We start from the raw sequence: 25387 nt of genomic DNA on the forward strand, positions 1-25387 counted from the left end.
GGGGCTCGGCTGGCTGGGCCTGTGCGGGGCGCGGGGCCGGGGCGGCGGGAGCGCGGCGGGGCCGGGGGCGGCGGGGCCGGGAGCGGGCGGGGGAGCCCGGCCGGGCCGTGAGGGCGCGGCGGAGCCTGGCGGCGGCGGCGGCGGAGCGGCCTGGGGCTCCCCGGCGAGCGCGGGCCGAGCGGGCCGGGCCGGCGGCCGTGGCGGGGCTATGATGAGCCCGCTGCGGGGCTCCGCACCCCCGCGTGTCCCCCTGGCAGGTCCGGCCCGCGGCTGAGAACCCCCCACCGGCGGTGAGTGCGGGCGGCGGGGCCCGGCGCGGCGGGCAGGCCCGGGCCCGCCCTTCCCCCTGCGCGGGGCCGGGGAGGGCCCGGGGCGGCGGCGGGGCCGGGAACGGGCCCGGAACGGCCCAGCCTGGGGGGGGGAAAGGGGGGGAGTGTTTGGTGGGTTTCCCACCGAGTGTTGCTTTTGCGGTGCCTGGGAAACAGGCCCGGGGACGGGATCTTGGTTTCAGCAGGGTCTTCCCACTTCCTGCGCTCGCCCGCCCCTCGGTATTGTTTTTGTCGGTGCTGGGGGGTTTTTAGCCTGGGGAAAGGGAGGGTCAGGGGGGATCTTATCGCTCTCTGCAACTCCCTGGAAGGAGGGTGTAACCAGGTCGGGGCCGGGCGCTGCTCCCGTGTAACAAACGATAGGACGAGGGGACACTGTCTTAAGCGGCGCGGGGGAAGGTTTAGTTTGGAGATTAGGAAGAAATTCTTCACAGAAGGGGTGATTAGACATTGGAACGGGCTGTCCAGGGGGGGTTGTTTTAGGAAACACCGTCCCCGGAGGGTGTTTTAGGAAAGACTGGACATGGCACTCAGTGCCTGGGCTGGGTGACAAGTGGGGATCGGCCGCAGCTTGGACTCGATGATCTCAGAGGTCTTTTCCAAGCTAATTGATTGTGTGATTCCTGTTGAGTCCTGGGATTCCTTTAGCCTTTCGAGAGCTACGTAAAGAACCCTCTGCTTATAAAATGCAGTAATTCCAACGGAGTGCCTTGCTCTGTGATGCCGTTAAGAGCAGCAGTTCCCGAGGTTGCCTCCCTCGCTGGTGGGCACCATATGGTGCTCAGAAAACGCTTGTCCTTCCTCTTTTCGTGCAGGCGGAGGAACTTGCCCATCACAACCTGCTGCCCCTAATGAGTTCTCCTCTCCCTTTCCAGGTATGGCCTCACAGCTGCAGGTGTTCTCCCCTCCGTCAGTATCCTCGAGTGCCTTCTGCAGTGCCAAGAAACTGAAAGTGGAGCCGTCTGTCTGGGATGTTTCAGGACAGAGCAGTAGTGACAAGTATTATACCCACAGCAAAAACCTCCCAGCAGCTCAAGGGCAAGCCAGCTCCTCTCATCAGGTAGCCAATTTCAGCATCCCTGCCTACGACCAGAACCTCCTTCTCCCGGCTCCCTCCGTCGAGCACATCGTGGTCACCGCGGCCGACAGCACCGGCAGCAGCGCCACCGCGTCCTTCCAGAGCAGCCAGACCCTCTCGCACAGGAGCAACGTTTCTTTGCTGGAACCATACCAAAAATGTGGATTAAAAAGGAAAAGTGAGGAGGTTGACAGCAACGGTAGCGTGCAGATCATTGAGGAACATCCACCTCTCATGCTGCAAAACAGACCTGCGGTGGGTGCTGCGGCCACGACCACCACGGTCACCACGAAGAGCAGCAGCTCCAGCGGGGAGGGGGATTATCAGCTGGTCCAGCATGAGATCCTGTGCTCTATGACAAACAGCTATGAGGTCCTGGAGTTCCTGGGGCGGGGGACGTTCGGGCAGGTGGCGAAATGCTGGAAACGCAGCACGAAGGAGATCGTAGCCATCAAAATCCTGAAGAACCACCCGTCCTACGCCCGGCAGGGCCAGATCGAGGTGAGCATCCTGTCCCGCCTGAGCAGTGAGAATGCTGACGAGTACAACTTTGTCCGCTCCTACGAGTGCTTTCAACACAAGAATCATACTTGCCTTGTATTTGAGATGCTGGAACAGAACTTGTACGATTTCCTAAAGCAAAACAAGTTCAGCCCGTTGCCCCTGAAGTACATCCGGCCCATTCTGCAGCAAGTGGCCACTGCCTTGATGAAGCTAAAGAGCCTGGGTCTGATCCACGCTGATCTGAAGCCAGAGAACATCATGTTGGTGGATCCTGCCCGCCAGCCCTACAGAGTGAAGGTGATAGACTTTGGGTCAGCCAGCCACGTGTCCAAGGCCGTGTGCTCCACGTACTTGCAGTCGCGCTATTACAGGTAAGCACCGACACAAGGGTCGCTTAACCAAGCCAGGCTTGTCCTGCTGGGGTGCTGGGGGTTCCTTAGCACAGGCAGGCTGATCCTGCTGGGATGTTGGAGTAGTTCCTCCTACAAACACTGACTCTTCTGCCACTGGGGCTAATCCCTGTCCAGGGGGAGGAGGAAGTGATCAGCCTGTCCTCTGCTCTGCATGTTTCCTGGAGATTTGTGTGGAAATAAATAGAACTTGTGTCACAAGTGTGGCCTAATCTGCAGCCCAACACACCTTCCTTTCACCCCAGATCGGTGCAGTAAGTTGATTTTACCCCATCAGTAGTTTGTGACACTGTGTGAAGCAGCAAACTGGGGAACAGTTTAAGTAGTGCATTTTGGGTTGTTTGCTGTGGTCTGAAACTACTCCATTAACCTTGGTCGTGTAGAAGGGAGAGAAGTCAAAGAGATGCCAGTTTCTTTTTGCTCTGTTTCTTCTGATTCCATCTTTGTTTGAACCCCCTTCATGAGCACATGACTTCCTGTGTCAACCCTGGCTAAGTCATGCTTTCATGAGACCTGTGGCTCCTTTAAAGCAGCAGTGAGATAGATCTGTGCTTCCCTTAGCAAAATGTAGGGATGGGTTCTGCCCTACCCCTGCCTTAGAATTAAAAATAAACTATGGGCAAAGGCATTAAAACTCATAAACTTTGCATAAAGCAAGCTGTGCTGTTTCTTTCAGTTATTCCTCCAGCTTGGTCGTGTTAAGTATTTCAGTTTTAAGTAGCAGCAGACTTCAATAAATGGATGCAGAAAGAACTTCTGGCATCAAAGGGCCGTGAAAAAGTCTGTGCTGTGTTGTCAGGGTTGCTTTGGGTGGAATGTGAGCTCACTTGACGCAAAACTTAACTAGTATCTAGTCCTTCCAGCTGGGACGAGACAGAGGACTGAGACACTCCACCCCACCCTGTGTCTCTGCCCTGTTTGATGTCTTCCCTGGCTCCTCACTTCAGTTTAAAGCCTGGCTTATTGTAGGTTTGTTCTGTTCGTCCTTCATGCTCCCTGTATTCTTAGCCCCTTTGTTTTGGTGGTTATTTTTAACTCCCTCTAACACCCGGTACCAACTTTCTGTGCCTTTTTTTATTTGCTGTAGACTTTTATTTTCTTAATACATCATCGATTTTGTTGTTGTTGCATTGAAAGGGGGGACCACTGATAAGAATCTCCTCTATCTGACATGCCACACGTGTCAGCAAAGCAGTTTGGGGAGGCACATGTTGCTCTCCAGTTTCTGGTATCACAGAGAGCAGATTTGGCTCAGGAAAAGCAGGGAGGGGTGATAAGTATCTTGAAGGGGCTGCAGGGAGGGACGTGTTTGCTTCATCTGTGTGTGGGGCACTGGCCTGACAGCCCCTTCCTGCTCCCTGGGGTGACTGACAGTGCCAGAAAGGCAAATAACCTGGGATTAGGTGGCGTTGGACTGTCTGCTTGGCTGAAGTGAAGAATGCTGTGATGGGGGAGTCTGGTATTTAGTGATATGTAATTAGTGTAATGGTGATGATTGCTAAAATCCATACTCTAGGAATTTATGGAGATGGCACAGAAACCAACTTCTTGTGGGAGGACTGGGTTGCTTTAACCATATACACGTTAAATGAGTGTTCAGGCGAGTTCCAAGTTGGAAATTTTTTCAGTGCTGTGTTTAATAAAACAGTGTGACCAGTTCTTCACATGGGTCTCTGTCAGCTGTTAAAAATAAACTTCTCTGTGCTCACTTTTGGTTTTTAATACCTGTTACTGGCACTTAGGTAGCCTCTGTCTCCTGTAGAGACATCTAAAGCAGCCACACTTGGGTGCTGTAAGATGGACATTCTGATCTACGTGCCCTGAAGGAAAAAACATATTAATTATGCTCCATGCTGCTGGAGGTCACCCTGTCCAACAGCCCTGCTCACTCCAGGGTCTGACTGTCCTTCTGGCAGTTGGACACTCTTTAAAGAGTGAGTAGAAGTGCCCATGAAGAATTCTTTGGCTCTGAAGCCCAGCATGGACGAGGAGTAGGTCAGGTCTGTGCAGTGAGGAGTTTCTGTGGCAGTTCTGAGATCTGTTTGCAGCAATTCCTCACTGAAAACCAGAGTATGTGCTTGTGGTATCAGGTGAGGAAGGGTATGGATGCTTTTATTCCCCCTCGGGAGGATGAACAATGGAAGGAAACAGGCAGCTGGCAGAAAGGAAAAATCCCTGGAAGACTGATCTCAGTGAGGTTTGCTCGAGTTCTGTGTAACTGCAGCCATCCTGTGAGTTCTGCTCAGCTCCTGGTGCTGCCTGTGGGTCAGAGAGCACAAACTGAAGGTCCTGAGCCGAAGGACTGCACAATTTGGGCCATGAGGAGGTGGCACAGAGCAGTGGGGGAGCTTGCAGAATGCAGGAGTATCCCTTTCTTACCTCTGCACTGGGCTCCGTGACCTACTTCTGTCCCAGCCATCCTGGCCTGGGAAGCAGCAGTGCCTGCTGCCAAATCTAACTCTGCCTGCTAATCCAGCTCTGAGGGGTGACCCTGCTGTTCCCTGCACTGCTGCCTGCAGTTGTAGGAGCTCCGTGTTCCCGTCATCCCTCCCGGGGGGAGGGACAAAGGCACAGGTGTAAACGTGGGGTGTTTGGGAATGCTCAGGGTGAGTCTCGGGGTTTTCTGGGGCTGCTGTGAATCCTCTCTCTTCTGAGAGTGCCTGAGCATATTTGCCAGCTTTGGAGGGCAGTGCTTGGCAAGCCTGTGTGCAAAGAGTGTTGTTGATTTTATTTCAAAGAGCTTAAGATGGTAAAATCGCTTTAATCTCTGTCAGAGCAGCTATGGAAGTGACCTCAGCCTGCTGGCCTGGTCCAGCTCACATCTCCTAATGCTGCTAATTGTGGTGGTGTAAAGGGACATGAAAGGGATTCTGATTCCCCAGCTCTGTCCTGCAATCAGAATGAAATCAGGTGGCTCATGAGAAGTTCACTTATTTAGTTGCAGGGAGTAAAATCCACATAATTCAACTTGCCATCGTCATGATATTGAGATTTAGGAATACCTGAATCTCTTCCAGCCTTGGAGTTAAAGACTAACAAACTGTCACATCCAGCCTTTGGTGCCACAAATCTGTATTTCCACTGGAACTGGTGAGGGTTTTTTTTAACACACTTGTGAAGGATTAGTGTGCTCTGCATATTCCACAAGTCCTGCTTGTGAAGGAAGAGATTTCTCTTGTCTGCACCTGTTAACCTGTGGAAAGTAGGCTCTATTCTCCTATATTTCCTTAAAGTATAAATGTTTTAGCAGGACATATCAGCATTCAAATATCAGATCCTGACCACATTTGCATAATCATTTTATATTTTCACATCTAAAAGTCAACAACTGCCAGGAATGAACAAACAAACAAACAGGAAGGTAGAATAGAGTGTCTCAGCTTGAATAATCTATTATTCTGATTACTAAAGGTGTATCATGGCTCTGGTTTTGGGGGGCTCAGACTCACTGAAACCTCCTTGCTAGAAGGTGGATGATGGAGAATAAGTGTGACCTCACTGCATCTGGTTCAGCTATTTATCTTTTTTATAGAATCACAGAATCACAGGATGGTTTGGGTTGGAAGGGACCTTAAAACCCATCTCATTCCACCCCCTGCCATGGGCAGGGACACCTTCCACTAACCCAGGCTGTTCCAGCTCCATCCAGCCTGGCCTTTTCTGATAGGCCTTGTCCTTTCTCAGGGGCACTGTGCCTGGGCAGCTGGGCTGAGTGCCTGTGTTTTGGAGACACCTGTGTGGACACCTCAAACAAAAGGTGTATCTGTGTCACCCCAGCACAAAGGGTGATTAATTGGGGAGTCACTTCTTGCTGTGTACAAACAGTTGGGAGGCACATTCAGGCTGAGCAGTCCAGGAGAGTGAGTGTCAGATTTACTGACACCTGTACCTTATGCAAGCCCTGTTTTTTAGAATCCTGTGGAAGGATCAGGAGTGGTTTCAGAGCTCTTTTTAACAACTGAAGTATCCACAGTGTAACACAAGAAATGCCACACAAGCCCTGGGGCACGTGCCCTGAGGCACGACCAGGCAAATAGATAGCCTGGAGTTGAGGGCTTTTCTGCTTCCTGTGTGCTTGTGTTAGTTATGCTTGAAGAACCTCAAGGTTTTCGTATTTCCTGTACTTTCCAGAGTAAATTCCCACACCAACTCACTTGGGTTCTGCAGCACTTGGGTTTTGTGCTGTATGCAAATGTGTGACCAGAATTTCTCCTGCCGGAACAGCATCAGTTTGTTCCAGAACTCTGTGTAGGTGAAGAGTTGTACTGAAACATCCCTTTCTGTTATGAGTCAGTTCCAGACAGAAATTTCCCTGAAATTCCAACCTGTTACAGAAGCAAACCCTGCCTGGAGTTGGAGTTTTTTTCATCACCTCCCGTTGAAGGCTGGGCCAGGCAGGTACATTTTGCATTAGGTGTGGTTGAGTGCACAGAAACCTGAAACACAACCTCCAGCTGGGCCCACTCTGGCCATTTTAAACTTGAAACTCTGAACAAACCTTGCATGATAGAAACTGCTCTGCAGAGCTTCTTTTTCTGGCTCTGCAGATGCTTTTCTTTTCCACGTGGAAGCAGGCAGCCTCCTGCAGCTGGTTACCTGGGATCCCCAGACCTCCCTCCCAGAGAAGTCTGAGCACTGTTTGCCAGAACTTTTCTTCCCAATTCTGTTAGGATGGGTTGGATTAAGTGATTTTGAGGATCTCTCCCAGCCTGGATAATTCTGTGATCCTGTGTGCTGTCTCAGGGACACCTCACACCACTCATGCTGTCAGGTGTAATTAAACTGATTACTCAAGGAATAACTTCAGATCACAGTTGCATAAAGACCTCCTAGGAGTTAGGGGGCACTGTGGCAATAAATGAATCCAGCTCAGCATATTCTGTGATTCTCCAGAGTTATTTATAGGGGAGAAATTGTTTTACTATTGTTTTATTTTTCCTCTGACAGAGCTCCTGAAATCATCCTGGGTTTGCCGTTCTGTGAAGCCATTGACATGTGGTCGCTGGGCTGTGTGATTGCTGAGCTGTTTCTGGGCTGGCCTCTGTATCCAGGAGCATCTGAATATGATCAGGTGGGAGCACGTGGTGGATGTGGGATCTTCACATGAAACCACCATGACCCTCTGAACCCCCATGTGTCCTCTGTCAACTGTCACCCAGCACACGTTGCTGTTCGTCATCTGAAATTCATTTTCCCTCTGTGATATTCCCGTTGCCTGTCTCTGTACTTCTGCATGTTTCCACTTGAGCTGAATGTATCCTGTCCAAAATAGGGTCCAATTTGCAGTCAACCCCAGGTTTCCAAACCCAAAAGCTGTTGAAACACCTTCCTGTCAAAACAGAAGCGAGGTGTGTGTGTCCTGACGTGGAACACCCTCTGTAATTTCACCAGGAGGGCAGTTTTTCCATGTGCAGACAGAGCAAGCCTATCATTCCTGCCCTGTTAATACCTACAGCAGCCCTCATTTTTTATGCAAAGTGTGAGCCCCAAGCTGCCTTTGAAATACCCTGAAAGGCATCTTGAACTAATTAGTCCTTTCTGTGGATACTTGGCATTATTACCTGGGCTGGGTCTGTGCCTATAAAAGGACAAAAAGTCTATGAGAGGGATTTTTCGAGAGTAGCTTTTCCACTGGGGGTTTTTCTGGTGGTATCTTGTTACAGTGCTGGGTATAGCTTTCCTTATGTGATAAAATACATGAAAACTTAGTAAGTTTGAAAAGTGACTTGTCATATGTCTTCCCAGCACCATAAATTTCCAAAGGAAACACAGAGGCACCTCAATGAGCAGAATGAGTTAGAAAGTAACTGAGGTAGGGCACCGTGGTTTCCTTGTACACTGAGTTTTGTGTAATTCTGAGAACCTTATCTGCTGGTGTAGGTGGATGGGGAGGAGCTGCTGTTTCCATTGCTTAACGACAGCATTTTGCAGTCCTTTGTGAGGCAGAGTGAGGTGTGACTTCACCACGATTTTGGTGCCTGAATTTCCCTTGAAAAGCAGGCATGACTTGCTTGCCTGTTTTCTGAGGTCCCGCAGCAGCAGCAAGTGAAAGCTCAGGTGGAACCTGTGAGAGGACCTCTCCAGAAATGAGTTCATGGGTCGGGATGGGATTTACAGCTATTTTTTTTAAACACCTTTTGGCTGTAAAGCTGGAGTTTTGTCTCGTAAAAAGAGCAGAACTTGGGTAGATACAAAAAGGACTCCCCCTGCAGACACTTAGTTCCACACTGGCTTAAATGAAAAGTGAGCCCATAAATTCGTGTGATCACAAGCTCTGACAGTGAGTTCAGAGCCCTGCAATGTTCAGCTGTTTTGGGCACAGTGAAATAGCAGGAGTTTTGAAATAAGAAATAAGAAATGAGGCATCCTAAAGGTCCTGTAAGTGATGGTTTGAACACAGCATAGTTACCTTAACACTGTGTTTTTTCGTAAAGTTGCTGTTTTCTTTCCTTTTGAGAATGTCTTTTTATTTGTTATCTCTTTACCTGTGTCTTATCAATACCATCACAAAAATTCAGGTGCATCTTCCAAAATTCCAAGCCGGTTTTTTTTTTTTTTTAGATATAAAATACATGACATTAAATGTGCTTGAGGATCTAAGAATCTGACTGTACAAGAGGTCTGATTTTTTTTCTTTCTTGGTCAGGGAGAGCTCTGCCATGCCATTATTCTGAAATTGTGTGCCTGGAGTATATACAGCCAGGCTTTAATTATATATACATAATGATAAATTCTGTGGTATTTGTCTTTCTAAATATGTACTTCTTACGTTACTTAATGTCTTAAAAGTCTGCTCACATATACTTTAGCAAAAAATACTTCCATAAAATAAGAACCTGAAATTTTTGCAGATAATATGATTGAAGAAGGGTTTGAATACTTGAGATAGTCCCTTTAATTTTGCAGTTTTAGTTATGTGGGCATTCTTTCTTTACAGGTAATTTCCTATTTGCTGTGAGCAAGCCTGGCTGTTAATGACTCCATCAGCTATGAATTCTTTATGTTGAGAGTCCTCATTCTTTTCATTTTCTCTCCTAGATTCGTTACATTTCGCAAACTCAAGGCCTTCCAGCGGAGTATCTTCTCAGTGCAGGAACGAAAACAAGCAGGTTTTTTAACAGAGATCCAAATTTGGGATACCCACTGTGGAGGCTAAAGGTTTGTCTGCCTGTTCAATCCCCAATTCTCATTGAGGACTCGATATAAATTCCCCCCTGGTTTTAGTGTGCTGTGAGAACGTCCTGAGGGAAGATTGGCTTTGAAATGCCATTCAAACCTAGGTGATTTTTGGGTATTTTAATGTCAGAGACTGTACAGACCCCCTGCTAGTGCTCTGACAATGGCAGCTGTGCAGGATAGTACCAGCAAGGAGTGGGTGTTCAAGTAATTGAGATAATGGTTACTTATTATGGGCTGCTCATTCTTGGGGAAGTGTGTCATCTTGTTGTCATCTCCTGACAATACAGCGAGTAAAATACGGAGTATTTTGCGATTGTCTTTGTTAGTGTAACAGGAATCTGTTTATGGATGGGCAGAGGACAGGAAAGAGTCAGATGTAGGCTTGATTTGCCTTCAAAGCTGAGCAGCAAAAGGAAGGGGAATTTTGCCTTTCTTCTTCCTAGAAGGGGGATTTAAAATATTTATAGCCTCTTCTCTTCCTAAATCAGAAACCTTCAGTTCTTTTGGCTAATGCACAGCCTAAGGAAACCTTGATATGAAGTCATCCTGTTGTTAATTCAGCTTTGCAAGGAATGATCTCTGCAGCTGAGGGGAATGAGAACCCATGGCTGGGCTTTGGCCTGCTGGGTTTGTCTGAAACAGGCAAATGATCCCCTGACTCAGCAATTCCTTGTTTTTTTTTTTTTCCTTGTCAATATGTGATATCTCAGTTTGTGTTGATGAATGTCTTCTTTTACAGACCCCAGAAGAACATGAGTTGGAAACAGGAATCAAATCAAAAGAAGCTCGGAAATACATATTCAACTGTTTGGATGATATGGCGCAGGTGTGTGGGGTCTTGTGACACAGGGAGCTCCTTAATTCCATCCATTTTTGGGATCTCTAAAACCATCATTAATTCCAGGCACTGTTGGGATCTCTAAAAATGAGACTCCTGTGCAGCTCTTCCACTTGCAGTTGAGATCACTGGCGTGGGTTTGCCATGGTGCCAGTTTGCCTCAGAAATCACTGGATTAAACACTGTCAAAATGTCAATTATGAGCCTGTTTGAAATTTATTGTGTTTTCCTGTGCCTCAGTGTGCTCACCAGCAGTAGGAGAGCTAAGCCCCTTCAAACGTGTTTATAGGATTAGACCTGTTATTGGATTTTGAAAATATTGCCAGTAACTACAGATCATTCTGTTTTTCATTCTCTCTTCAGAGGCAAAATGAAGGAATATATGAATGTTTTTAGTATCATGAGACCTTAAATCTTAAACATCAATTTTCTGTCACTTTTGTAACTGTTGCCATTATGTGACATCTGTGCAGAGAAGGTGGAATCTTCCCATTCTGATTTGCCAGCCCCTTCCAGCACCCCCAAAACGTGAGGGCAGATTGCCAGGCAGTGCAGAGGGAAACCTGGTTGGTATCTTTGAATAGGCCAACTTCACATTGAGATGGGAATTCCACATGTTAATTTGACTTCCTTTCATAGAACAAGCGAGGGAAAGGTCGTGTGTTAGTGCTGCACTACCCAAAACTCATCTGGCTCAGAGACAGAAATGATTAATAAATATTTCTGTGTGATGTGGAATTACTGAACTGTTATGCAGCATTAATTTGATGTTTGTGTGACCTGCTCTCATTTCATTTCTCAGGTGAATATGTCTACAGACTTAGAAGGCACCGACATGTTGGCAGAGAAGGCTGACCGAAGGGAGTATATTGATTTGTTGAAGAAAATGTTGACAATTGATGCAGATAAGAGAGTTACTCCACTGAAGACTTTGAACCATCCGTTTGTTACAATGACACATCTACTGGACTTCCCCCACAGTAACCAGTAAGCTTCCTTAGACTGCTTGTTCTGTTGCAGGAGGATTTACTGGAAGCACAGAGCAACATTTTTCTGCTTTCTGTCAGTGCTGTTTTCTGCAGTTTCTGGCTGAACTGAAAACAGCCATGGCATGTGTAAGGAATGGAATGTTCATAAGCTTCCTTTTCGTGTTTTAGGACATTCTTTGTTGGTTTAAAAAAAAAAAAAAAAAGAATTTAAACCTAAAGCATGTGCATAAAGTTGGGAATCTGTCATGTCTCTGTTGTGCTGTTGTTACAGATCTCACGTTTTCCTTCTGCTCTTCTGTTTCAGTGTGAAATCTTGCTTTCAGAACATGGAGATCTGCAAGCGAAGGGTTAACATGTATGACACAGTGAATCAGATTAAGAGCCCCTTCACAACTCACGTTGCTCCTAATACAAGCACAAACCTGACAATGAGCTTTAACAACCAGCTCAACACAGTACACAACCAGGTACAGCATCTTTTACCTGTTTGACACTAATCAAAGACTTGGGGCAGTCTGATCCGGTGCCTTCAGGCCACAGCCTGTTCTGCAAAATACTTATTTAAATTCCTCTGCGAAATCTGTAGTCTTGTCTTGAAGTTTAATCTTCCAAAACTCAGGCCAAGGCAGTCTCTTTACTTCATGTGTGGAAAATTTGTCTGTCAGTTGAGCAGTGTAAGTAAAGTTGGGGTAATTCATGTTTTTTCTCCTATATCTTACACCTTTTACCTTAAACCTTTTCATGGTCCTTGCTTCATAGTACTATACTGCTGGTTCCTATTGTTTGTTTTATAACAAGTATGAGAGATAAATCTGATTTTTTTTATTATTTTTAAATTTTCTTTTCCTAGGCCAGTGTGTTGGCATCCAATTCTACTGCTGCTGCTACTCTTTCCCTGGCAAACTCGGATGTCTCCCTGCTAAACTATCAGTCTGCCCTGTACCCATCATCTGCAGCCCCAGTCGCAGGAGTGGCTCAGCAGAGTGTTTCCTTGCAGCCTGGAACCACCCAGATCTGCACACAGACTGACCCCTTCCAGCAGACCTTCATTGTTTGTCCCCCTGCTTTTCAAAGTAAGCACAAAACCCTTTGTGTGGTCCTGTGATTTCAGTTAGGAATTAGAGAAGTTGTGATTTGCACTAAAGTGAGGAACTAAAGTACTAAAGTACAAAATGGAGAAGAGCTCTCTGTGTGTGCCACACGGTGCTCTTGCATCAGTAAGTGCAGAATCAGGTCAGACATGTGTAGACAGCTTGATTCTCTTCCAGGTCATGCTTGAACAGGTGACAGTATCTTGCCTGCCTGGGTTGCAGCCTCCAGCTGGTTGCTCAACCAGTTTTTCCCCCCAAACTGAACACAGCAGCATTCCACAGAAAGCAGCAACAGAGGAGCCAGACCTGCCTGAGAATCAGAAAGTGGCTTGCTGTGTTTTGTATCTCAAGAGCAAATATCTGGTGTTTGAGACTCAGTTCCCAAGCCCTGATGCAGCTGTTGGCTGTGGCAACAGATTGTCGCAGATTGTGAATCCGTGAGCTCACACAGGCTCTGTTCATCCCTCCCTTCATCCTCACAGTTCTCTAGTTATGCTGATACCTGGATTATCTTAGTCTGAAGGGTTATGTGTGAAATGGGAGCTGATAGTGTAAGGTTTGAACTTTGGAATTGGTCTCAAGCAACTCAGAATTAGGTGTCTGTGTTATCTGTGTTTCTGAAGACAAGACTCCACAGAGCTGAGCTGGTGTCAACTGGTTGTCCATCACAGCCCTTCAGCAGAAGTATTTACTTCAGCTGGTGATTTGTTAGTAGGCTTTTGTCACAGGGAACAGCTTTTCTGTCTCTTAATCCAGCCCTGTCTTCTGCCCTTACTGGGGGGAATTTGATTTAGGAAAGAAACAACTAAAAAAAAAAAAGAATAATAAATCAGCTTAGTGATGATGTATCTTGTCCTCCACAGCCGGACTTCAGGCAACTACAAAGCATTCTGGGTTCCCAGTGAGGATGGAAAATGCTGTCCCAATCGTGCCACAAGCACCTGCAGCACAGCCACTGCAGATCCAGTCTGGAGTTCTCACACAGGTAAAAAAACCCACCCCAAACCCCCCGTCCCCCAGAGTTAACTGCAATTCCAACCTCCATCCAGGAGAACCTGCCTGCCCCTCCGTGCTGGGGGGGAGCTCAGGGGGTTCTCAGAGCTCTCTGAAAGGGTAAATGCAGATCACTTCTAAGACAGTGTTTTTCTTGGTTTTGTTCTGTTCTTCTGGAATATCGAAAGTCTAAACTATTTCATGTCGTGTGCCTCCCTGGTTTTAGGAGTTTGAATTAAGAATGGGAACAAATAATGTAGTTTTCAGTTGCTAAAAACAGGCTGTATTTTTTCAGGGGTGTACACTGCTTTAAAGGGAGGGGGATGGTCATTTTTACTTACATTTAAAAAATGTGGCAGGAGAAACCATTTCTGAGAGAAGTGAGATCTCGGTAAACAGAGGTGACAGCGCAAATTATTCATGAGAAAATTTCATCTTTAAATCAAATTTATTTCTGAATCCTTCTCAACTAGTTACATTCTTAGTGTGAATTAATGTGTAGCAATGACATACCTATTTTTGTAGTTTGCAGTTTTAACATGTAATAACAAAGCTGACTAATAATGCTAAAAATGCTATTTTAAACATTAGTAATGTGTCATAAATTAAACCCAGTTTTATTTCCAAAAAAGTAATGCTTTAATATACAAGTGAGTCAAGTTTTATTCACTGAAAAATTGTAATTGCCTTTATAATTAAGTGCATTTTTATTTATTTGCATAGTTTTAGTTTCTGCTGGCATTAATACATACTCTGTTAGTTTTACATTAATACATACTCTCCAGGCAGTTTATTGAACTTACTGACCTTCTTGTAGAGGAGCAATTTTTAGATTATTCAGTCCAAGTAATTTTGGTGGCTTTCTGTGGTCTCTGGTTTCTTTAGCATAATGACACAGGTAACAGTGTACAAAAAAACAGAATCCACTTGAAGGCCCACCTGAATCCAAGCCCTGCTTTTCCTGGCACTTAAAATGACACGCTGATAGTCTAGTTTTAATCAGACATTTGATGGACTAATACGTGTCTGGGTGGTTTCATCGCAGATAACTTTGTTCTTTGATGACACAAAAGTCCTGCTGTGCCTTCTGTTAAATCCCTTAGTTTACCTTTTTCCAAGGGTTCTGTGTGTGGATTTGGAGGTAGGTTTTGGAGCCAAGGGTGCAGCCTGTGCCATGGTTAGTGCAGCGTGAGCGTGTCACTGGCTCTCTGGGACCCAGTAAAGTATCAGTAGCTCGGCCCTGCCTCATTTTTAACTGTGTCATCAGAGAGATCCTGTTCCCAACTCCCCTGTCCCTCATGTTCCCCTCAGGGACACGGGGGTGCTTAGAGGAGGCTCTGGGTGTTGGTGTCGGTGCATCCCTTCCAACACTGGCGAGGCGACACCTCTCCCGGCCCTATTGCTGAACCCACCGCCCTGCCTCGGTTCGTGTGTTTCACTCACTGCCTGATCTACATTTCAGGGGAGCTGTACACCACTAATGGTAGCAACTCTTCATCCTCAAGTAGCCACCATCACGCCGCAGTATGCGGTGCCCTTTACCCTGAACTGCGCAGCCGGCCGGCCGGCGCTGGTCGAACAGACGGCTGCAGTACTGGTAATTGCCTCCCTTGATTGTGTTCACTAACTGAGTTTTTGTTTTAACTTAGACTTGCAGAGGGCATGGAAGCATGTGCCATCTTGTGGCTGTGTTCTTGCTACATCTTAATGTCTCGTTGTTTTCCTCCCCAACATTGCTGAAGCACTGTCTGACTCTGACGTTTAGTGTGGCTCTGTAAAGAATCCAGATCCATTGACTATGACTTTTACTAGCCTAGTATTTAAAGCTCTTCTAAGCTACAATCTAGAAGAGTTGTAATCATTCTTGTTCTTCGCTTACTCTCCTATCTTTGCCTTTTGATTGTGGAATACAAAGGAATCAGTCTTTAGCTTGACTCTGCTACAGGTACCTGGATGGCCAGAATTTGACCTACTTGGCAAGTTAGCTCCATATTTTGTTTTCAACATGTTTAAAGCTGCTTTGCATGGAGAAATGTTTCAGATCATTAAGCACAGGCTAAAATCTCTTAATGACAGCAAATCCTTTAATGTATTGCTTTAGCAGTTGATTTCTCTTAACCTCTGTTGAACATTGACAATAATTTTCTGGCCTTTTGTTATTTATAGCCAATCGCACGTAGCTTGCTTCATCCAGATAAAGATTCTGTTCTTCACAGATACTTTCAGTTGATATGTTATTTCTTGGTTGAAATTAAAGGTGAGCTCTAGTATCCAAAATGGCAACAGCTAGCTTTTAGGTTATTTGGAACAACTTCTAAAAAGGATGGGGGAAGGGAACAAACACACCTTTAAGAAATGCACGTTTGCAAAATTGTCCTCTTCTGTAATTTATTTGGCACCTGCGTCAGAACAACTTTGCAAGTGCCACAAAGAAGTCATTGTAAAACTCCAGAATCAGATCAGTGAAGCTTTTGAAAACATTGCAGTGCACTGAAGTGCTGGTATCCTCACATGTCGTTCAAAGCACATTCCATTGTGTGAACCATGTTGTTTCTCGTGGCTTTGAAGTGGTAGTCTGAATGTCATTTTCTTCCAAGAGGGAGGCCTCTGCTGAAGTGCAATTTGCTCAAGTCATACCTGTCCTGAAATTCAAAGCCTCTCATTTGAGTTCTTCTGAACCAAGTGAGCTGCTCCCTGGTTCTGAGGATGGGAAGGCAGGAGAGTGGGGCTCTCCTGGTCACAGCTCTGAGCTAAACAGACCCAGGGATGCTTCTCCTTTCCTCCTCTCCAATTTTGATTGCCGGAAGGCTGCAATCTAAGCTCCAAAACCAGCAAGGGGTGACTGTAGCAGAGCTTGGGACACAAGTGAGTTGTTAGTGATGCTTTCCAAAGTGTCTTTGGGCTTTTGATTCAACAGGCAAATTCTGTTCTCCCGTGTGTGTGCAGTGGACTTGACGTCCAACTCCCCTGTACAGCTGTGGAGATCCGAGCCAGCTGTCTCCAGACTCTGAGCCTGGATTCTGAGCTTCTCTGGAGGACTTACTAGTTCTGTTTGGATTCTGGGAGCCTTTGGCGTGAATTTGCTCACCTTTAGTGCTTCCGACACTTCTCCCTTGCTGCTTCCCCCGAGTTTGCATTAGCCATTTGCTAAGCTTTGCATATTTTTGTCCTTCCTCTGTCAAAACAGTTCGTCGCTTGGAAGGCCCGATTTCTGCCTCTCATTGGGAATTTATATCTTGCTGTATTAAACTCTCTGCTTTGTCTTGTGCAGGTGTTGGCTTTTGGAAAGACGCATGGTGTGACTTTTAACATATTTCTCTTTTTATTTTTTTTTTCTTTTTAATTTTTTTTTTTTTCAATGTCGTTATGATTATTCCGCTTATGTTGGCAGAGGTTTTAGCAGCTCTCTGCTTTGAAGGCTTCTTGTTCGGAACTGGTATTTGTACTAAGTGGATGTGTTACTTGCAGAAGTATTTTATAGAAAGCAGTAGGTTTTGCAGCTTAAACTGCAAGAGGGAGAGCCATATATTTTTAAGATCGTAGAAATTTTGTCCTGTCAAATTTATTTGGATAGGAATAGTGATGACGTTAATTAATTGGACCTGTCTTCACGTATCTCCCTCAGTGTGGCTTTTCTTAAACACTTCATCTGAGGTGGGTGGATTTCCACAATAATAACACCATCTCAGCTCTCTCAATGGGAGCCCTGAAAAGCAGAAAGCACCAAATTGGCTTAATGTTTTGGAATCCTTCAGCAGAACAGGGTGTGTAAATTTACCTACAGATTTACCTGTTCTGAGCACTCAAGCTGCACCTGGCAGTTCAGTGTGGCTGCATCTGCAGAACAACATTAAACTCCTTTCCCCAGGTGACAGCAGTGACCTGAAAGATTAGCAAAGTCTCAGGGGAACCTCGTTCCCCTGGATTTCTCGCCCTCCTGTGCTGAGACCTTTGGAATGATACGCTGCACCTCTGCAAGTTAACAATCCACCCCAGTGCATCTATTGCTTGGACAGATCTCTCTCCCTGCACCTGTAGGAACTGAAGTCTAGTGAGCCTCGTGTGTGTGTGTGTTTGTTGTCTTGCAGCAGGCCTGGCCGGGGGGAACCCAGCAGATCCTGCTCCCTTCCACCTGGCAGCAGCTGCCAGGGGTGGCTCTGCACAACTCTGTCCAGCCAGCAGCCGTCATCCCGGAGACCATCGGCAGCAGCCAGCAGTTGGCTGACTGGAGGTAGGGATTGCACGGGCTCCAGCTCTGTGCCAGATGGAAATACATGCCATCACCGTGCCCAGAATGTCTCCCTTCCCCTCAGAATCACACAGGAACTCAGTTCCTGCAGGGTAGTCATGGGATTTGGGTCTCTTACTTTTTTTTTTTTTTTTCTCTGCTCCAGGAATGCACATTCCCATGGAAATCAGTACAGCACTCTCATGCAACAGCCATCTCTGCTGACCAACCACGTGACGTTGGCTACAGCACAGCCTCTGAACGTTGGAGTGGCTCATGTTGTGAGGCAGCAGCAGAGCAGCAATGTGCCAGCAAAGAAGAACAAGCAGCCAGCACCAAGCACAGCCAAGTAAGAATCCCATGGCTGCCTTTCCCAGTCCTAGAAAAACCATGGGTTTGTTTGTGGAGGTTTGCCTTTATGGTGTGAAAAACGTGTTTTGTGATCACAGAGGCACTGAATGTGTAACTTTATCATGTAAAGAGGTCTTGGAAAAAGCCTCTGTGCTGTAGTTAGTGATTAAAATGATATTAATTTCAGTGAGTGCAAGGACATGGCTGACCAAGTGCTTCACTGTCCTGGTCAGAGGGATTTTACACATTCAGGGTATGTTGGTGCCATAGCAGTGCAGGGGACAGAATTGTCAAAGAGGGCGTTGCAGGTTTCTGGCAGTGTTCAGGTGGATCAGTCCCATTCAGGGCACCCCTGAGTGCCTCGATAGCTTCTGGGATGTGTCTGTGGTGCTCTGCACTGAGCTTCTCTTCGTGTCTGTCAAGATGCTGCTGCTTGCACGTGAGCTCCAGCCTGCTGGAGCCTGGCTCTTCCTAGTGCTGTTTGCCCCAGCCTGCTGCTGACACACAGCTGAATCCTGCTCTGCTTCTCCTCCAGGCCCAGCTCAACCCTGGAGACCGCACCCACCCAAGTGTACTCTCTCATTGGGAGCAGCCCCCTGCGCTCCACCTCCTCCTCTTCCAACGTGCTGGTCCCGGTGCAGGAGCAGCACCAGCCCATCGTGATCCCGGACACTCCCAGCCCCCCTGTCAGCGTCATCACCATTCGCAGCGACACTGATGAGGAGGAGGACAGCAAATACAAACCTGCCAGGTAGGAGGATTGTTTGGGCAGCTGGGACTGATCTGTGCTGGGCTAAGCCCAAGCGTCAGGGTGATTGGGGAACACGTGGGTGAAGCTCTGGCCAGGCTGAGAAGAGCTGCATAAGACATAAAATTGTGCTGTGCTCTTGTGTCTCTAGTTAATCTGAATTTTGTCCGACGAGGAGGGGAGGGTATGAGATCCCAGAGGGAGAGCTCCTGTTTTCTGGTGGGGAAAAGCCAGAATGTTCTCCATTTTGTGTTCTGTCTTTTCTTTTCCCCTGCAGTTTGGGCATGAAGCAGAGATCCAATGTCATCAGCTACGTCACTGTTAACGACTCCCCCGATTCTGACTCCTCCCTGAACAGCCCCTATGCCACAGACCCCCTGTCCTCGCTCAGGAGCACCGGAGGGGCCCTGGAGCTGCCGAGCAGGGCCGCTCCCGACAGCTCCAGCTCCCGGACCATCATCGTGCCACCCCTCAAAACACAGCTCAACGACTGCATTGTGGCCACCCAGGCTTCAGGTGGGTATCTCAGAGCTCACTGTGCCCAGGAGCTTTGCCAGGGCTCGTGTCCCATCCCTGGCACATTCATTCCCACAGATCTGGACTTTCTGGGTCTCTGGCGGCTTTAGGTTTCACGGCTGCTGTTCTGAAAGCCTTAGACTGTTTCAAATGTCATTGACAGATTTACCTTTCATTAATGTTCGGCTGCTTTTGAGAAAGATCTCTAAACATTCCTGATGGTTTCTTAACCGCATTTTAAATGGTAATTAAAGAAAAGTCGCTGTGACAGGAATAGCCCCTGGGCGTTCTTTGATTCCCGGAGCCGGTTACCACAGTGCACGGGAGAGGGAGGAACGGACTAAGCTTGTGAAATCTTTCAGGCATCCTGAGCAGCACCAGTAAGACCAAGCCAGTGGCCTCGGTGAGCGGGCAATCGTCAGGATGCTGCATAACCCCCACCGGGTACCGCTCCCACCGCGTGGTGACCAGCGGCGTGCAGCCCCTCAACCTCAGCCAGGTGAGCACTGCCCGGCCCTGCTGACCCCCCGGGGGGTGCTTTAGGAGTGCTGTGGAAACACGGTGCTGTAAGGGAGGGGCACTGACTGCAGGATCAATAGCTGCGGCCTCTGATTCCAACGGATTCTGCGCTGGGGCGATGCAGGGCAGGACAGGCTCTGCAGGGAGCACAGGGGAAGGTTCTCCAGGCAAAGAATTTCTCCCTGTGCCAGAGGGCAGGAGAAGGAAGTGTGGTTATGTCCATACTCTTTCTCTGTGCTCGTGGTCATACCTGTCTTACAGCAGGTCATTCTTGCCACTCAGGTGGGAGGGTGACGAAGATCCAGCTGTTGAATTAGAGTAGCTCTGAAGGCACAGTACAAGGAGATACTTTTGTTCTTTACCTTTTTTTCTCCAGATCTCACAGAGGCCCAACCAGGAGATTAAGGCTGGACTTTGTTTTCTCAAACTGAAAATTAGCTCCTGGCTTCCCTTAAAGCTCTTTCAGAGCTTGGTTTCACTTCAGTTTTTGTCACGACTCTTGATCTTTGAGTCACACCGCAGTAGCCTTTGGGAAGAGAGGGAGTGTTAAACCTGCAGTTCATTTCTGGCATGGGCACAAGACAGGTTTTTGTCCTTAAATGTGTTAGCCCTGCTGCCACCCTCACTGGGGTGCAGAAGAGTAGATTGTGAGGAGTTCTAGGGCTGTGTCAGTCCTGGGACCTGCCTGCACTTGTCCAGCTGTGTCCTGTGGCACCTCAGGTGTGGCAGTTTGATCCCATCGTAGGGAAGAAGTGCAACCTTTGTCTCAGTGGAACTGCAGTCACCCTTCTCAAATCCCTGGGAGGGTTTCACAAGGGAGGATCTGCAGGAGTGTTGTAGAACAGAGGTGTTGATGGGGAGGCTCTGGCTGACCCTTGCTCACCTCCTGAGCTGAGGAGGGATCCCCTGAGCGGGGTAAGCACTGACCTTATTTCCTTCTTCTCCCTGCAGAACCAGCAGACCACAGTGCTGGCCTCACAGGAGAGAAGTGGAAACGCTGTCCCACGTAGGCAGCAAGCTTATGTGGCCCCCCTCACGTCAACTATTTCTCAGGCTCCCTACACCTTCCAGCACAGCAGCCCAGTGCATCCCCACCTGGCAGCAGCCACGGCCAGTGCACACCTGTCCAGCCAGCCCCACATGTACACTTACGCTCCCACCACGGCTGCCACGCTGGGCTCCACCACCTCCATCGCCCACCTCTTCTCCCCTCAGGGCTCCTCCCGGCACACCACGTACGCTGCCCACCCCAGCACCCTCGTCCACCAGGTCCCCGTGAGTGTTGGGCCCAGTCTGCTGACTTCAAACGTCCCGCCCGCCCAGTACCAACACCAGTTTGCTCCCCAGTCCTATATTGGTGCTTCCAGAGGATCTGCTATTTACACTGGATACCCGCTGAGCCCGACCAAGATCAACCAGTACTCCTACTTGTAGGTCCCAGTAAAGCACTGTCCTGCAATAGAGAGAGTGGAGAAGGATTTCAGGTGAACCTTTTCCCTGGGAATGACTGCCTGGCTCGTGTTTCTCCCTGATCTGGGTGTATGTTGTTCCAAAATGTCTCTGGTGAGTTCGGTCACTAACTGAGCAGCATGCTTTGTTACCAGTACGAGGGTCACTAATTAAGTTTTTAAAATTTTACTTACTTTTTATAGATGCTTTTAAAAAACAAATTCATGGTCACGTTTATTTAAAATTGTTCTGTTGTGCTAATCAAAAGGGGTGTCAAATTAGTGTCTTGGAAGACAGATCCTGATTTCTTTTTTTAACTTGTGTAACTTAAAAAAGATTTGCAGATTCTGTTTTAGCAGCTTGCACAAATCCATGTTGCCACTAAAAATGTAATGCATGTTTATCTCATTATGTTGCTGGGGCAGTTTTAAAATCAGATTTAGCATTTTAACATTTGTTCTCTAATTCACTTTGTCTCTAACAAATTGCTGGTTCTGCAAAAGCCATTACAATCTCCATATATGTTTCTGTCAAAGGTTTTTTTGTTTACTTCTCTGCTTTGTTTAAGGACTGGTAGAGGCAGCTGCCTTATAGCAGCAAAGTGATATATTCAGGAGTCCTGCAAACCCTGGAGCCTGCTCTGTTTTCTTGAAAATTCTCCATAACCCAGCTGAATTTTCTGTTGTGCTCATTGCAGAATTCTTTTAAGTTCTTCAAAGTGTCTTCGGGATCTCACTGTGTGACAGAGCTCAGCAGCTCTTGTCAGGATGCTGTTGTCTTCAGTTGAGAGTGAATAGTGCAGCACTGCTCTAAAATTTGGTTTCTGCAGCTTCTCAGATGCTGGCCCTATAACGGAGCTGGATTCCTTCACAGAAGCACAGGGCTTTGCTTTGTTCTGTTTTCCTCACTAATTTTTTTCCTCACGTGATTCATTTAGGAGGGAGATGAATTTGAAATATACAATGAAACATCACTGTATTGATGTGTACAGCTTTTTATACTCCTGTGAGCGTATCCTCCTGGATATGTCAACAGCTACTTTAAAGCGCTCTTAATAAGACTTGTAAACAGTACGTGCATGTAGGAATTGCAACAAAAAAAAAAACACAAAAAAACCCTGAAACAAAAAAAAAAAGAGAAAAAAAGGAAAAAAAAAAAGGAAAAAAAAAAGTCCAGATTTTAAAGTTTATTACTGAATTTAAAACTATTTTAGAAGTTTTGTATTGGTGGTGTTTTAATATTTTACAGAAAATGAAATATGTACATATCGATTAGAAAAAATATAACAAGCAAAACTTCCTGCTAACCCCAAATGTTCTGTCTTTGTAATCAAAATGTGTAGTGATTATACTTGAACTCTGTACTTAGTGTTTGTCTAATTCTTAAACGTTCCTGGGGATGGAAGTGTCGTATCCTTTGTATTTAAACCAAAATGAATTGATTCATGTTGGAATGTATGTGATATAATGCAATGGTTAGAGCTCATCACTGTAGCACTGAGAGAGGAGTTAGAGCTTCACGAGAGGAAAGGATACCTTCGGATTTGTTTTGCACAGGTATGTGTGATGAAGAGTTGTTTGGTGTGTCCCCTTATTGTAGTGCCTTAAATGATGATGTAGTGTGACTAGAGTTTACAGTGAGCTTTGCCTTATGAGGGACCAGCAAGCCCCCGTCGAATTGAAGCAATTCACCCAGCTTTCCACAGCCAGAGCAGCAGGAGGTGCAGAGCTGCGTCTTTATCCCTTCCAACGCTCCATCAAAGCTCCGTTTTTGTTTCCCAGTGAAGCGATGTCCCCTTTAAAGCTTTCCCCCCCTTTGAAAATGGCACATGTACTGTTAGTGTCTGTCAGTGCATTTCGGATAAAGGTAGTGCTGGGAATGCATTGGAATGTTTAGTCTAATATTGCAGAAGTGATTAAAATATGTGCAATCACTTTTATTAGGTTTAGTGTGGCGTTACCTTCCCCCACAGGAATAGCAGACGTGTCGTGTAAAATATTGCTAGCTTGGTGATAGAATATTTATACCAAAGAGAGCCTGCTGTAAAGCACATAATACCATTAAAAAAAAGTTTTATAATGCTACTGCTAATGTGGAGTTGTTGGGAAGGTCTGTCAGCTGTAGCCCTAGTTAGTGTTCAGAGGAAATACTCATTCTGGATAATCAGTGCAGTTTTTGGACTACACTTTGTTTTCTTGGGTCCCTTGTACTAGGAATTATTTCTCATCTAATACGTAGGTGAAGTATCTTGTCCAAATGGATGATAAACTGGTTCGAGCAGTCGTGTTACTGCAGCAATAAGAGGTTTGGTAACCTTGAATCCCAGTTTATGTTCCGTCCCAGTGGGAAGGAGGCCAGTTCTGAGCGGGGCGTGGCGAGAAATGCAGAAGTCATTTCTGAAATCCCCATGTTTCCTGATAGAAGAAGGTCTGGACTGACCTGAAATGGATGAACTGATGGAGGTTTTGGCATCTCTTTGCTGGAGGGGTCAAGGACTTTGGAACTGGACGGTAGCATTAGCCACGTTGTTGTTCAGTGTGTTTGTAGTCAGAGCACTTCTGTAAGTGGATAACCAACCTTGCTATGCCACATCGTTGCTGGAAACGATGCTGTTTGTTGCTGTAGGCACTTTCTTGCTTTTTTTGACATTGCTTGTGTTCAGTACTTGCCTTGAGATACCTCTTGGGTGTACAGAGTTGTGCCTTTCCACCGAAAGGCAAACCAAGCTACAACTCCCTGTTTCGCAAATAGGACTTCTGGAAAACACTTTACTAACAGGAAAAAAAAAAAAGAAAAGAAAAAAAAGACCTCTAGCAAAATCTGCTAATAGTTCTGAGAACTTGCCCACTTTACCCCCCCAAAAAAGCAGCTTAAAAATAACCATTTAGAGTCTCTGTAATTAATAATTAATCCCAATCAAATGTATTCCCAAAGCACGGTGTCATCTCTTCCGCTGCCCGAGTTCCCAGAAGAGTTGGGACGAGGAGGATGAGATGGAAATGCCATAGGTAAAATCAAACGTGCTGGAATTTGGAACAAACTGTTAATTATACCCCAAAATTCCTCAGTGATACACAGCAAACCCCACCCCAGCAGGGCCAGGGGACAGCTGGGCTTCACGAGCACAGTGGGTCCCAGTTTGGCCCCACTTTATTCCCAGTCACTGGGCACGTGATGCCCAGTCTGGGTGTACTGTGCCCTCAGGACACACATCCCTTCTTCCCTTTTGCATATCCAGCCTCAAATTGGGTTTGAGAATTGACTCTCCTCATTGTCAGAGCCACTACACATGTTTTGTAGAGAAATCTGCTATCTCTGGATAGGAATTGGAGTACTTTAATTTTTTTTTAACAACTAGCTTGGGACTCACCTTTGGAATATTTGATGACCGTGGTCCCATCTAGGTTTGTCTGTGTGATTCTTGAGCTGTTCAATCAGTTTTCTCTTACCTGACCTGTATTTGCAGCTGTGATTGCCACTGCAGAGGCGACTCCCAAGGCTTTCCTGCTTAGCACCTAGTTGATGGGATGCAGTAATTTACCTCTGACTCAGCAATTTCTTTTAGTACATGAAACTAAATTGCTTCTAAATGACAGGATTGGCACAGCCCTGCTTTCTTTTTTTATTTTTATTTAAACTTCTGAATGGTGCCGCATGTCCACATGGTTGTTTGTTGCTAAACTTTATATAATGTGTGATTTCAGATTCAGCTTGAACTATATCTATCTCACTACATGTAGCAGTACATTATATGTAATGTTAGTATTTCTGCTTGAATCCTTGATATTGCAATGGAATTCCTACTTTATTAAATGTATTTGATATGCTAGTTACTGTGTAAAATTTAACTTTCTTTTATGGTTGTGCTCTTCCTTTTTACAAGCCGCTAGATACAGGTAGTTTCTGACAATTACTGATCTATGTTTGTATTGCTGATGTACTTAGGGGGTATGTAAAAATCATTTTAACAAAAGAAATAGATATTTAAAAATTTAATACTAACTATATGGGAAAAGGGTCCATTGTGAAAACATAGTTTATCTTTGGATTCAATGTTTGTCTTTGGTTTTACAAAGTAGCTTGTATTTTAAGTATTTTCTACATAATATGGTAAAAATGTAGAACAATTGCAATGCATCAATAAAAAGGGTTAATTTTCTGTACTCTA

At 46.3% G+C, this 25387-nt stretch overlaps 1 protein-coding gene across 2 annotated transcripts; it reads left to right on the forward strand.

Annotated features, from left to right (window-relative positions):
* The first annotated feature begins 41 nt into the window (after positions 1-41).
* HIPK1 (homeodomain interacting protein kinase 1) lies at positions 42-25387 on the forward strand. Of its 2 annotated transcripts, none has more exons than XM_050327076.1 (16): positions 42-290; positions 1202-2279; positions 7266-7389; positions 9357-9476; positions 10237-10323; positions 11138-11322; positions 11629-11791; positions 12175-12397; positions 13279-13400; positions 14871-15005; positions 17497-17639; positions 17803-17985; positions 18523-18738; positions 19013-19251; positions 19614-19750; positions 20722-25387. In XM_050327076.1, exons 2-16 carry the CDS (start codon positions 1204-1206, stop codon positions 21202-21204), a joined length of 3636 nt encoding a protein of 1211 aa, XP_050183033.1. In that variant the 5' UTR covers positions 42-290; positions 1202-1203; the 3' UTR covers positions 21205-25387. The 2 variants fall into 2 exon arrangements, with proteins under 2 accessions (XP_050183033.1, XP_050183034.1); XM_050327077.1 differs by having other exon boundaries at positions 17500-17639.

Source organism: Myiozetetes cayanensis, unplaced genomic scaffold (assembly GCF_022539395.1).
Source record: "Myiozetetes cayanensis isolate MyiCay16 unplaced genomic scaffold, myiCay2020 scf32, whole genome shotgun sequence".
Classification (NCBI taxonomy): Eukaryota; Metazoa; Chordata; class Aves; order Passeriformes; family Tyrannidae; genus Myiozetetes; species Myiozetetes cayanensis.

What these genes read in the sequence shown, in the direction of transcription:
- HIPK1 (XM_050327076.1), top strand. Translation starts at nt 1,204, where the DNA reads ATGGCCTCACAGCTGCAGGTGTTCTCCCCTCCGTCAGTATCCTCGAGT. An exon ending in TTGCAGTCGCGCTATTACAG is followed by an intron (nt 2,280 to 7,265) that starts GTAAGCACCGAC and finishes TTCCTCTGACAG; the next exon opens with AGCTCCTGAAATCATCCTGG. An exon ending in TCAACACAGTACACAACCAG is followed by an intron (nt 11,792 to 12,174) that starts GTACAGCATCTT and finishes TTCTTTTCCTAG; the next exon opens with GCCAGTGTGTTGGCATCCAA.